Raw genomic sequence first — 12475 nt, forward strand, 5'->3', positions numbered from 1 at the left:
AAATATCCCCCAAACCAATGGCCGTTATCAATAACATCCCACTGCTTGCCATGGAATTCAATGCTTCGGGTTCTCAAAGTTGTGGACTGTTTGAGCTAATTGATAGCCTGTGTTGTATTTCAGATGCGTTTCGAATCCGCCAAGTTCGTCTGACTAACGTTACGAGCCAGGCTATTATCAATAAAATTTGCTTGAATATATAAGGTACATGTACATGCTTGCATGACACAATGCATCAAAACGAAAAGTACCTAGCGAAGGACAGGGCCAAGCCGTCCCAATTATAGCATCGGTGGTGTTCGCCAGTCTGTCGCCAGCAGCCCTTTATCTGTTCCTGGTCTTGGCTTGGTTAGATGTTTGGCGGGGATATGGGGTCGGAACAGGTCGCTCGTGGCTTGGCACAGTGTGCATGTTTTAGACCGTGCCTTCCGAATTCAACATGTGGATAACTATTACCCCTACGGAAATTATAGGCCGGAACCCCACCTGCCATTTATGGGCTTAATCGTCGTAGGTACACCATTCTTACATATTGATTAGCCCTATGCGTTCATGCATAGGATCTAGCTAAGAATGAGACAACTATGGTACTGGCGATTTGAGGTCCTGCGAGGCACGCTTTTGGCGTACGGTTCCTTCCTCGCTACTACTGTAGCTTCTCCAGCTGCACTCTTAAGTTTGGTCGACAATTGGGCGCCAACGGTTCACGACCGGGATCCCATAACGCATTGCCCATTGCAGCTAATCGTGTTTTCAATTTCGACGATCAAAAGATGAAATGTTTTACGAAAAGCATGCGGGGTCGGCGACATAAGCGAAAACTAGCCAATCGCACTCCTCGCCCTGGGTAGGTGGCCTGCGTCCTTTTCATCCCATATCGGTGTCGGTTATAAGTATATGCGTAGGCCCCATGCCTTTCATCTTCCTCTTGTATTGGCTTCAGCGTCAAGCGCAGAGACTTTCTCGTTTTCTTCTGAAACCCGCTGAACGCATATTCAGCACTTTCTCTCATTCATATCCTTTACCACTGACCGTAGACGTTCCTTATTTTCTTCGCAATTCATGCAATCATTTTAATTTCCTAATTTGTTCAGTCATTCATTTGTACAAGGGTTACTCAGCGGGTTTACTTTGATCTGAGGACTCAACTTTGGATCTCAACACTACAAACTTCTGTCGGTATACTTTTTCGATCATGAGGGGTGTGTCCTTTTCTTTGTGGTCGTCACTACTGTTTGGGATTGCATCTGCGAGACCAGCGTCGAAAGGATGCATGCAAGTCCCCGAACCGGCCAGCACTACAACCACCTATCAAGCATCTTCGGTTACCTTTGCTACTTACAGTGGAGCACCAAGTGGCACGCCTATTGGGTATGAAAGTATTGCGACACTACTTCCTGGAGTATTCTGGGATCAAGATTTAAACGATGTTCGCAACTTGGTACCTGATTCGAAATGCAAGCTCTTTTATGCGGAGCATAATGGTAGTAACACCGTCCAGACTACTAGTCGGCTAGCGCTGACATCTTGAACCCGTGTAGATGCTTCCCGGCCAGGCCAAATCGCCGAGGCGATCTATAACATGAAATACCCAACAGTAGCTCTGGAGCACTCTCGCCACGTCAAATCCGTCTGGTGTCCAAGACCAGATCATATAAATATTACCTTTAGAAGCAAACAAGCGTACCAATGGGCGAAGAAGTACTGGATCCCTTTCAACGCGAAAAGCAACGATACCATGGTCTTCGTCGGAAAGTTTAAGGGTTGCAACCCAACAAAGGCGGACGGGATGAGGAGCTGGAGCTTGGTCGATGACCTGAGCTTCAATGACATTACTTTTACTGCCGATGCAGTTATTCAGTATAGTGATATTAAGGATGTAGTCAAAGAAGCAACAATTAAGTTTGGGAAATATCTCCCGAACTCGAAATCGGCGTCAGATAATGGTCCTCCAGCTCCTACCCCTGTTCAACAATATGAGGCACCATACTATGCGTCAGTTACAACGGCGAGTGCTACACCAACTGGCTATCAAGGTCAATACTTGCCCGATTATGGGAAATGGGGACCTAGCTTCGATACCCAGAGGGATGACAACATTGGCTACGTCGATGCATCTAAGCCAATCATAACCCCCGCACCGGAGATCCGAGGACCTAACGTCAGCAAGAGATGGGGCTGGAACCCCTGGGAGAATATTACTTCCGCTTTTAAAGCCGTAACTTCGGAGGTTAAACAGATCGTACCAGTGGTTTCTTCGGTTCTCTCGGGTGGAGCGTCGGCAATTGAAGGAGGTGTTAAGGCTATTGCAACAGACGCTGCAGATGTTTTGAACGACTTCACCACCTACACAAAGAGATTGGATTTACCTTCATTTAAGATTAAGGTCGATGTGGACGACGATATTACTCCGTGGGACAACCTTCGTGGAAAGCGACTGGTTAATGACATTGCTGGTGTCACCCTATATTGTGTTGGTTGTGGCGCAGAGGGTACCGCCCATTTTTCTGCAAGCATTACCTTCTCACTCCTTCGTGGAATCCAAGCCGGCTCCATCGATTTCGAAGGGAATATCAAGGCAAGATTTTCGGTTGGGATCGTCAATACTAATACCAATTTTAATATTCCATTGCCTGGTTCTCTTAAGTACGAAGTATTCGACGTGGGCCTTCCCAGTCTCTCGATTCCCAATGTTTTAACCATTGGCCCATATATTGCGTTGGACGTTGTTGGAACGGTTTCGGTGGGTGCTACAGGACTTATTCGGGCTGGATTTGAGCTTGAAGTTGAAAACCCTCGTTTTCATGCGGACCTCAAAAACATATCTCGAAGCACAGCTACCGGCTGGGTGCCTAAATTCAAGCCTATCTTTTCGTTTGACGGCAATTTGACTGTAAATGCAGAACTTAAAACCCCCCTTTCCCTTAATTTTGGCATCAACATCATGAAAGGACTATTCGAAACTTCGCTTGCTGTTTCCGAGGCCCCAACAGTTAAGCTGAGCCTAACCAATGGTTTCGTCGGGACTGTAAACCCCAAAGCTTTGGATAACCCGAAAGTTGGGTTAATTAATGGAACTTTTACACCGACTACGGGAACGTGCTCCGGATCTGTTCTCGGCATGCGGGTGGGTCTTGACACCGTCATGCAGATCAAAGGTTTACCGTTTACCTATCCGCTCCTCAGGGTAGACCTTTATAAGAATGAATGGTGTATAAAGTAAGTTTTCCGTTTCATATTTGTAAAATTCTTTCTAATATCAACTTCGCTAGGCATTCCTTGTGGACTTTGTTCAATACACCAACCCGGAGATCTACGATCGACCCCCCCAACTCTGGATATTCAATTGGTCATGTTGATTACCCGACAGGTGATCTTTCGCTGGTCAGCGGGACCAATGGGAACATCTACGTTGATTCTTCGACCATTCCGGAGGGCTTTACTGGAAATGATACGTCATATAGATGGTTACATTGGAATAATCTTGTGGTCGGCACTAGCGACGGTCGACTTCTTTATGCATATGCCGATGAACTTCTCGAGCATGGTGTATCTAGATTCCGTCTCGCCCCGTGGGAACGCCTTCCAGTGTCCGCCGAACAGGTCGTGATCATCCCAAACAACAATGCGATGACCGCTTACACTGTCGAGGAGAAGGGAACCATTCTTTATCCCGTAGTATGCACGTACACGACTCAACCGTCAAAGGTATTCTTGGTTCTAGATCCAGTCGAAGGTGTTAAGAAGTTAGAAAGTCGGGAGCTGCAGGATACGATTACGGGCGGGCAAGTTAATGCTTGTGCTTTCATTCCCTGGCAAAGTTCGCAACTCATAGAGTTTGGCCTGCCTACGATGTAGCTGCCTTTCCTTTTCCTTTCATTTTTATCTACATACCCTCGGTGCTTGTGTGTTTATTCCTGCCTTATTTTTATTCCTTCCCTTAATTATTAATACCTATTACCTCTCACTTCGAGACGAGCTCGGAACAGGAATTCCTGATTATTCCGCTGCGTTGCTTGTATGTACCGCCTGCGTGAAAATACCACATTGCCAAGCCAAATCCCGACCAATCTACATATTGCGTAACCATACATGCTTGCATCATGCATGATGCCCAGTCGGGACAGATCGATGGAACCAACGTCCACAACGCGGAATCTTCCTCCGGGGTTTAACCTGAACAAGAAATGTTTACGGCTGAAGGGAAGCGGATCGAGGATCGAAATGGCCTGTATGAAATATTGAATCGTCATGAAAAGCGGGTGTCTTAAATTGCGGGTATATATTTGACGGTTGACCTTCATGTGGTCATCCGATGTGAGATCTGAAGCTCTCTCGCGAATTAGACTGATCCGAAGATGGCAAACTTGGACGATTTTGAAACCGGGTTGAAGGTTCGGCTCTCGGAGAAGGCGCGCATCGTTGGAAGTGACGGCACGGTGCTGCGATGGGACGGATCCTGCGCTCCGAATCCAACGGCGACTGTCTTCCCCCGATGCGAAGAGGATGTCGCTGAAACGGTAAGACTTTAACGCTCTGGCCTGGGCGGATGTTTCCATACAACCTTTTGACACAACAGCTTTAGGTCAAATTTTGTCGGCAGAAGGGTGCAAAGTGTTTTGCGCAGGGAGGTGGGCACGGCTGCAGGGTCCGAAACAACGAGGAAGTCGACGTCGTGATTTGTTTGAGGGAAATGAACGTTGTTGAGGTGGATGAGGAGAGTGGTAGGATAACTCTTGGGGGCGGAACCATCGTCAAAGAACTTATCGAGGCTGCCACTGCGAAGAAACTGGAAGTCAGTAAGTATTTCCGTTCATTTTTGCTTTGTTATTTTGCTTCGTGCTGATTGCAACAGCCACCGGAATTTGCAACTCAGTTGGAGTGATGGGGTCTACGCTCTGCGGTGGAATAGGACGGTATATGGGGAAATATGGCCTCGCGATTGATAACTTGCTCTCTGTGAATTTCGTCGATGCGACCGGGAAGCTCCACCGTGGTGTCAACCAAGAAACCGACAAGGATCTTTGGTGGGCTATCCGAGGAGCTGGGACTTCGCTCGGTATAGTTACGGAAGCGACTATGCAGGCCCATCCACAATCTAATGATGGTTTATCATGGACCGGGAAATTAATATTCGGGGATCCGTCTAAACTAGAGGCTGTGGTGGAGACTATAAATGACCTTGAGATGGATGAGAACATGTGTGTTCACTTCCTACTTGCCTGTATCCCGCCCACACACGCGCCCGCCATCATGGTCGTTCCCTGGTACTATGGGCCAGAAGAAGAAGCAGAGAAAGTTTGGAAAAGCCTTCTGGATATAGGCCCGACGATCAAGGAGACCTTCATGGCTCCGGCTGACAGGCTCAACGATGGTAACGATCCGTTTGGAGAGATGGGCGGTCGGAAACCGGGCGTTGGGCTCGGGCTTGATACCTTAGATCCGAAGGCTTATCGCCATATCTGGGACTTGTATGTGCACTTTTTGAACGAAAACCCTGATGCGGTCCGGACTGGGATGGTGGCCGAGCGTTATCCTAAGACCAAGGCACTTTCTCTCGATCGCGACAGCGCTGCATTTACTCATCGCGATAGCAGATATGAAGCGTAAGATTGATTCCGCCTGTTTGCACTCTTTGATATCGTCAACAGCTAGCTAATGCCTTCCAGGATATGTGTGCCATGGTATACCGACGAGAAACTGGACATCCGAGCCAATACCTTCGCCCAAACGATTCGCAACATTTGGATCCAGAAGTGCTGCCAGCGGAACAAAATCCAATCTTACATAGCTGTTTCTGGATTGAATGAGCCATTGGAGAGCTTGTTTGGAGAACGAGAAAGGATTGATAAATTGATGGCACTAAAGAAGAAATGGGATCCGGAGAACTACTGGGGAGCATTAATGGATGTTGAGTGATTGCATGTTTATTAGCTACCTGCTTGGAATTATTATCATAGGAGTGATAAATCGAGATTTTGAACGGATGTTCTTGACTTCTCGGTGGAATATCTGCCTAATACGACATCGCGATCCTTGAGCTACTTTCAAGGGCATGGGTTTCTGTCGATCTAGGCTTCTCTGTAGAATTTGTGTTGCGTAGGGACAGCTACCCAGCACTTGTAGATCGTCGACACACTCTTATTTTATTGTTTGCAGAAAGCCTTTTGAGTATTTTTAGAAGTAAATTACGCTGAACTGCTCCTTTTCGGTGTCTCCGCAAGCATTCTCTTGAGCCTTTGGTCTAACCATTTGACGTCTTCCATATTTCCGGGTGGACCGCCAGCCCAATGGCCCCAGATGGACGGATAAACGTCGAGCTCCCCAACACCCGGCGCCATATTTTGTACTTCATACTCAGAGTCTGCAGGTCTATAGCTCGGAATGGGGGCAGTTAGTCGAGTTACATTTTGCTCGGGGATTGATCATTCTTCAGCTTACGGAAAGTATAAATCCGTTTTTCCGGGAAGCACCAAAGTTTTCGCTTTGATGCTACCTAGCGCCCTCTCGAAATCCCCATTATAAGGGTCCTGGAGACTGATATCTGCTGCTTGCCAAGTGTGTAGCATAACAAGAAGATTCTCTGGGTCTTTCGCAAGCGCCCACTTCTCCCAAAAGGTTACCATAAAACCTTCTAGATCTTTTGCGCCGTAGGCTGTCTCGTGCAACTTCTGTCGATAGAAAGCTTGACTGAAGCCCCAGCCTGCGTATACCCGAGCAAATGCTTTGAGCCCCACAGTTCTTTCCTCTTCAGTCCATACACGCTTTTCGGAACCTTGCTGCTCCACACGGCCGAATGTACTCCCTGCGGATGATACACCCTTTCCTGCTAGGAGGGCAGACTTCACACCCTCGAGGAAGACCTGGTTATGGATGGACGTCCGGGCTGAGCCGCAAAATGGGACACATATATCCATAAAGTCGGGGTATTGAGTGGCCCACTGAAAGGACTGCCCAGCGCCCATGGACCAGCCAGTCACACAACGAAGATGATGGACGCCTAGCTTCTGAGTTAGAAGTTGATGCTGCGCTCGAACATTATCGTATACGGTAATATTCGGAAATGGAGATACTTTGGAGTTTGAAGGAGAGATTGATTGTCCATTTCCAAACAGTGCCGGGATAATAATGTAGTATTCCTTAGGGTTTAGAGCTTTGTCCTCGCCAATGAGCCATTCGTTGTCAGCGATCAACCCAGAATACCATGAGGGGTACAATATGGCGGGTGAATCCGGCGACCCGAAGGTCTTGTAGGCTATCCATGCGCCAGGAAGGATGGCATTGCTTTGGAGTTTGAAATCTCCTAACTCGTAAGTTTCGTATTCGGGTTGTCCGATAATGAGTGATTGAAGTTTTTCGGTTAACATTTCGATTTTGAGAGTTGCACTTGGTCGTTTGTCTGTCACTTTTCTCGTTCGAATCCAAATAGTCTCCGAGGAGTTCAGTCGTTCTCCCGCTTAAGAGTGCGACCTCAATCTCCTGTGCGACATAGATCTCGATTGCTTGCCGTGACGTTCCTTCACTAACCGTCTTCAGGGGATGCTCTCTACCCCGCACTGCCAAGCCCTATAGGAATGGCTAGTACCTCGTTTTAAGTAATATTCAATATGCTTATTGGCCACTAGGCACCTCTATTAGTAACATATAACCCTGTGAGGCTATGTCCGGGCCAGGATATTGAGCTCGACAGCCCTTGAAAGGGTTAGTTATCTTCATACATTGTATCGTGCTGTTGTATAACAAATACCACGCGTACACGAAACCAAGATAGAACTAAGCTTTAACGATAAGCGGATGCAGTAACGGGGCTTTCTCTGAACCTTAGATACAGTGCTCAGGAATGTGGATGTATAAGTACATGAACAATGATGGATAAGCGACGAACTAACCCGTGAGTTAAACCCATATTACGCTTCCAATGTTATTAATATATTCTTGCGTTTCCTATGAAATCAACAACTGCCATTTGACGACTAGCATTAGGTCTATCGAATCCAGCAAGTTTTTCCCGGGAAGACTCTGAATGAAATACTTAACGGGTTCATTCTGTAATTGGAAGTTGGCCCTCCTTTATCGATCTGCTTAAGTAACTCTTCTCGGATATTCCTATCAAAAACCTTCATTACGTAGGCTCGAAAGTGTGGTCTTCTTGACAAAAGAAAGCGTAGATCGCTGAGGTCCTTGGCTTTTTTGGCTTTTTATTGTAGTCCCTTCTATTGGAAAGAGAGTTGGGCTTTTGGACGATTTGGACATCATCTGGAACAACTTGGAACCCTCCGAAAAATTCGGAGATGGCCTCCATTCTTTCAAATAGACTGATTTTCACATTGACTTTGACCCCGATCGACCGCGTCAAGTCCCCTCTCCAATATCTTTACTATGTTGAAGCCGGATCCTTGGATCTTGGATTTAAGAGCGCGAATGTCCTCGGGTCTCGCTGTTTCGATGTCGAGATCCTATATGACATGTTAGATCTTACGTAATCTAACATTCGGTGATCTTGCGGTAGACTGACAGCTGTAGCTCTCTGGCCTCCTGCGAAGAGTAATGTCTCTTCTCCAAAAAAAAAAATTACTTGAAGTTCGCAGTAAAGGGCGGGGCTACTCGCTTTAGCTGCCGCTGATGTCTAAGCATCAGTCACGTTAGATATAGTTAGTTAGTTGTTAAACGGGAATCTCTCTTACCTCGTCGCTTCTCCCAGGCGTATTGGGGTTATTACAGATTACCAGTTGCTTCGGCTCGCCGCTGGTGAGACAAGATCTGGTAGCCGGTCGGTGTCGAGCTCAGATACTGTTTAACCCGGTGATATCACTGCAATACTGTTGTTGGGGAAGGGTGGCGCTCTCCTGTTTAGCTTTGTTGCGTTTTTCATGCAGTGGCCGGTTCCCTGTTTGCAATGTGATTGAGTACTCAATTGTTTCGTGGTGGCGAGTGGCCTCATATTTCTCTAAATGAGGATTGGAGACTTCCGTGACTCCATGTGCCATTGCGTGGAGTTGAATATAGTCGGATCGGCATCAACGGCGGTCGGCCGTCATGGGAGGGGCTCGCTTGAACGAAGGAGAATTCAATCCTCTGATCAATAAGGAAGTAGATCCGCTGTTTCTTCCTCGGATGGCTGGATGGGATTGTTTTCTGATGTGGAAAATAGCTAACTAAGTAAGTATGTTGCCGCGTCTAGGAGATGCATCTTCGAAAAGTAGGGGTTGTGTTGAACTGCAGACCCACGTTAGCCCTTCATGACGAATCGATGCATTAAGGAGCCTGGATGACGTACGGTATCTCAGAACGGTTAGGTCTGGATCTTGAGAGACTTGAGGCGGTCTAGAGCGGTGTTGTAGGAGTCGATGTCTCTGACGATTCTGACGGCGAGATGTTGTTTGTATGGATGGATTGGATAACATGATATGATTTGGTGTCGGCGGAGCGGTTTAAAAACTTCGTGTGGATTCTTGACACCTCACTCAGATACTCGTACCGGATGATTATTTTGGAATTTAATGTAAACGTTAATATACACATCCCCATGGCTGTCTATCAGAATACACATGCGTAGATCAGATCAGCAGTTAATTGTCTGAAGTCTGAACCTGAATAATGAAAGGACGAAATATGCAACATCTCTAACAACCGATGAAACTTCGGGACCGTATGATTGAGCCCTGATGTATGTACGTGGCAACTAGGGGCTGCGCTCTCGAGCTCATTCACAAACAAGGTGAGCACAATATCCCGATCCGTTTCACAAAGTCCGATAGCTTCGTTCACGGACTAATGTAAGTGGGTAGCTTTGATATGGTGATGGGCAGAAATAGCGAACCAGGTATCGATAGTTATCCTAACATTAGATTGATCGCAGGAACAAGAAGACTGAAATCTAGAATTGTGTATTAATGTGTAGAAACAAACAAAATCCCAACGAGATGCATAGTCAAGCCGGCAAAAGTGACGTCGCAATTAACCCGCAAAAGCTCTTACACTTGCAGAAGGATCAACAGAATTCGGATCCATATGCAGTCGAACATATATCTTTCAATGTACTTACATATCCCGATTTGTAATGCGGACCAAGTCAGTGCTTAACGTAATCCACCCACCTGCGAGATGTACCCCAACGCGAGATGCTATTTTTCACCGAAAATTCAAAATTTAATGCCTCCGGGACCTCGAAAACGTGAAAATGGTAGTGAAAACTATTTTAATTAACTAATTTTACATTATTATTAAAAAAAATTAATAAATTATTTGTGAAATCGACGGTTTTCGTCGAAAAAAGTAAAAATATGCAACAATACAACGTAATTCGTCCTGGCACCTCCATAACCATCAGGAAAAAAACATTTTTCCATCCTGCCCATTCTAGCAGGGGGGTTTCCATCGCGGTTTTTTCTGCTATGTGATTGGTTCAAGAAAAACCACAACAAAAATAAGCGAATTTTAAACCAATTATATAGCTTAAAAATACTGAGATGGCACAGGATGGAGCGCGATGGAAACTCCTCTGCTAGAATAGCAGGATGGAAACATGTTTTTTTCCTGATGAATGTTTTTTTCCTGATGAAAGCGTTGAAGGGGACGAGTTTAGCTTCCTTTCAACCGCTAATAATATAGTATTTCGTGAACGCTTTAGTACGCGTAATGTTAATAAGCTTCTTAAATTTAGATTTCTTAATCGCTACATTCTTAAAACGTGAATATTCGTTCACCTCTCTCTTATAAGCGGTGGTGTAATGGCTGAAAAGTCCGACGTCAAAAGGTTAAAAATAGTGCGTAAAATGCGGTAAAAAATAGAAAAGTATAATTTTATTTTTAAGATAGAAGTCGATAAAGTCTATAGTACATCAGGAAAAAAACATGTTTCCATCCTGCCATTTTAGCAGGGGAGTTTCCATCGCGCTCCATTCTGTGCTATCTTAGTATTTTTAAGCTATATAATTGGTTTAAAATTCGCTTATTTTTGTTGTGGTTTTTTTTGAACCAATTATATAGCAGAAAAAACCGCGATGGAAACCCCCCTGCTAGGATGGGCAGGATGGAAAAATGTTTTTTTCCTGATGTAACGTAAGATTCGTAATCGTCGAGAATTAATAGTCGTTTTGAGTCTCTGGCGATTCGAGCGATAATAGATTGAAAGCAATTTTTCAACCAAACCAAAGAAAGATATTTATTTATTATATTTTTATTATTAGTGTTTTAGAGTTACCCTTTTCTCTTCTCATAATTGCGGTGTTAATCGAAAATGTGAATTTTACCTAAATAAATAACGAGCGGAAGACAATATTCTTCTATCGCTAATATATACTCGATTATAGTCATACTTTTTCGAGTAGCATTATGAGCACAAAATCGCTGCTTTCTGCAGAATATAAGCATTATAATGATTTCAGACTTTTTAAATTTAATTATAAACTTTTTTTCGTTCATATTCCATATGTTTTCGTTCAAAATCTTATGAGTTTTCACGATTTTGTTATAAAAATAGAACTAATGCAGTATCGATTCGATATTATTCGTTTTTTTACGTTTCGACTTTAATAAGCGACTGCGGACTGTCGTTAATTAAAAATAATATATTAGAAATTTATAATATTAATTTATATTTACTAGTCTGTCTGTCATTTTCCTTGCTATAGCTCGAAGGATATTATAGTTGAAAGAAAACTCGGACTTCTATAAGTCCTTTATATATTTCGCTAAAACTATTTCTTCGGCTTAAGTAAGTAGTTGTTTATACTAAAACTGGCGGTTTCTTTAGGCAGTTTAGCCGGTAAATTAGTATCTTAGTGTCAATATTAGTATGCTATAACTCTCTGCTGTATACTTTAAAGATGACACCTTTTTCGCTTTTAATATTTTTAATGTTAGACGAATTCTCTCTTCTTTCTTCGAATCGATGTTACGACGTCGAATTAATAGTATTTTCGATAAATTTAAAGAATCCACTCTTAGGCTTTAAGCAAAAATTAATGAATTTCGATAGTAAATACAGAGAAGAACGAATCTACAAAAAGAAGATAGAAATTTCGGAGAGAATAAAGAATTGACGAAGAGAACCACTCAATTCTAACACGATTAGCATCTCGCGTTGAGGTACATCTCGCAGGTGGGTGGATTACGTTACTAGTACACATAGCTTCGAGCGTTTCGACTGATACCCTCAATTTATTCCTCCAACCGTGCTTTTACGTCCCATCAATTCACATTTCTGGAGGGGTGTCAAATGAGTCTGTGTGCGATTGGCTAGGCTTCTCGATGCTTCCTTCGGCTAGGCACTCGTTTAGACGTACATCACGAAACTTTAACACCTCCATCCAGTTAGCTTGTTAATCATCAAAATGAAAAGAGTATCGGGGTTACCAATTTGCTCGTGATCGTTTGGTAAACATATATGATTTTCAAGCGAAATTCGACTCTGTTCCGTGTTAGGAAAGTTTGACACCCGACGCACGGCTGTTGACCAACTGCCGCCAAGAAA

General features: G+C 44.4%; 4 protein-coding genes across 4 annotated transcripts; 2 read left to right on the forward strand and 2 right to left on the reverse strand.

Moving 5' to 3' along the window:
• Positions 1-1273: 1273 nt before the first annotated feature.
• Positions 1274-3858, forward strand: DFL_003119 (uncharacterized protein; the record flags this gene model as incomplete). Its single annotated transcript, XM_067632010.1, has 3 exons — positions 1274-1484; positions 1542-3219; positions 3273-3858. The coding sequence occupies 3 exons, from the start codon at positions 1274-1276 to the stop codon at positions 3856-3858; spliced, it is 2475 nt and encodes an 824-aa protein (XP_067494499.1).
• A 500-nt stretch (positions 3859-4358) lies between these two features.
• On the forward strand, positions 4359-5919 carry DFL_003120 (uncharacterized protein; the record flags this gene model as incomplete). Its single annotated transcript, XM_067632012.1, has 4 exons — positions 4359-4520; positions 4586-4799; positions 4856-5606; positions 5670-5919. 4 exons carry the CDS (start codon positions 4359-4361, stop codon positions 5917-5919), a joined length of 1377 nt encoding a protein of 458 aa, XP_067494500.1.
• Positions 5920-6188: 269 nt separating this feature from the next.
• DFL_003121 (uncharacterized protein) lies at positions 6189-7367 on the reverse strand (the record flags this gene model as incomplete). Its single annotated transcript, XM_067632013.1, has 2 exons — positions 6189-6372; positions 6442-7367. 2 exons carry the CDS (start codon positions 7365-7367, stop codon positions 6189-6191), a joined length of 1110 nt encoding a protein of 369 aa, XP_067494501.1.
• A 939-nt stretch (positions 7368-8306) lies between these two features.
• DFL_003122 (uncharacterized protein) lies at positions 8307-8987 on the reverse strand (the record flags this gene model as incomplete). The annotated part of the gene is made up of 4 exons (XM_067632014.1): positions 8307-8456; positions 8516-8626; positions 8685-8760; positions 8821-8987. The coding sequence occupies 4 exons, from the start codon at positions 8985-8987 to the stop codon at positions 8307-8309; spliced, it is 504 nt and encodes a 167-aa protein (XP_067494502.1).
• Positions 8988-12475: the final 3488 nt, after the last annotated feature.

The sequence above is a fragment of the Arthrobotrys flagrans genome (assembly GCF_004000055.1).
Source record: "Arthrobotrys flagrans strain CBS H-5679 chromosome Unknown unitig_3, whole genome shotgun sequence".
Lineage (NCBI taxonomy): Eukaryota > Fungi > Ascomycota > Orbiliomycetes > Orbiliales > Orbiliaceae > Arthrobotrys > Arthrobotrys flagrans.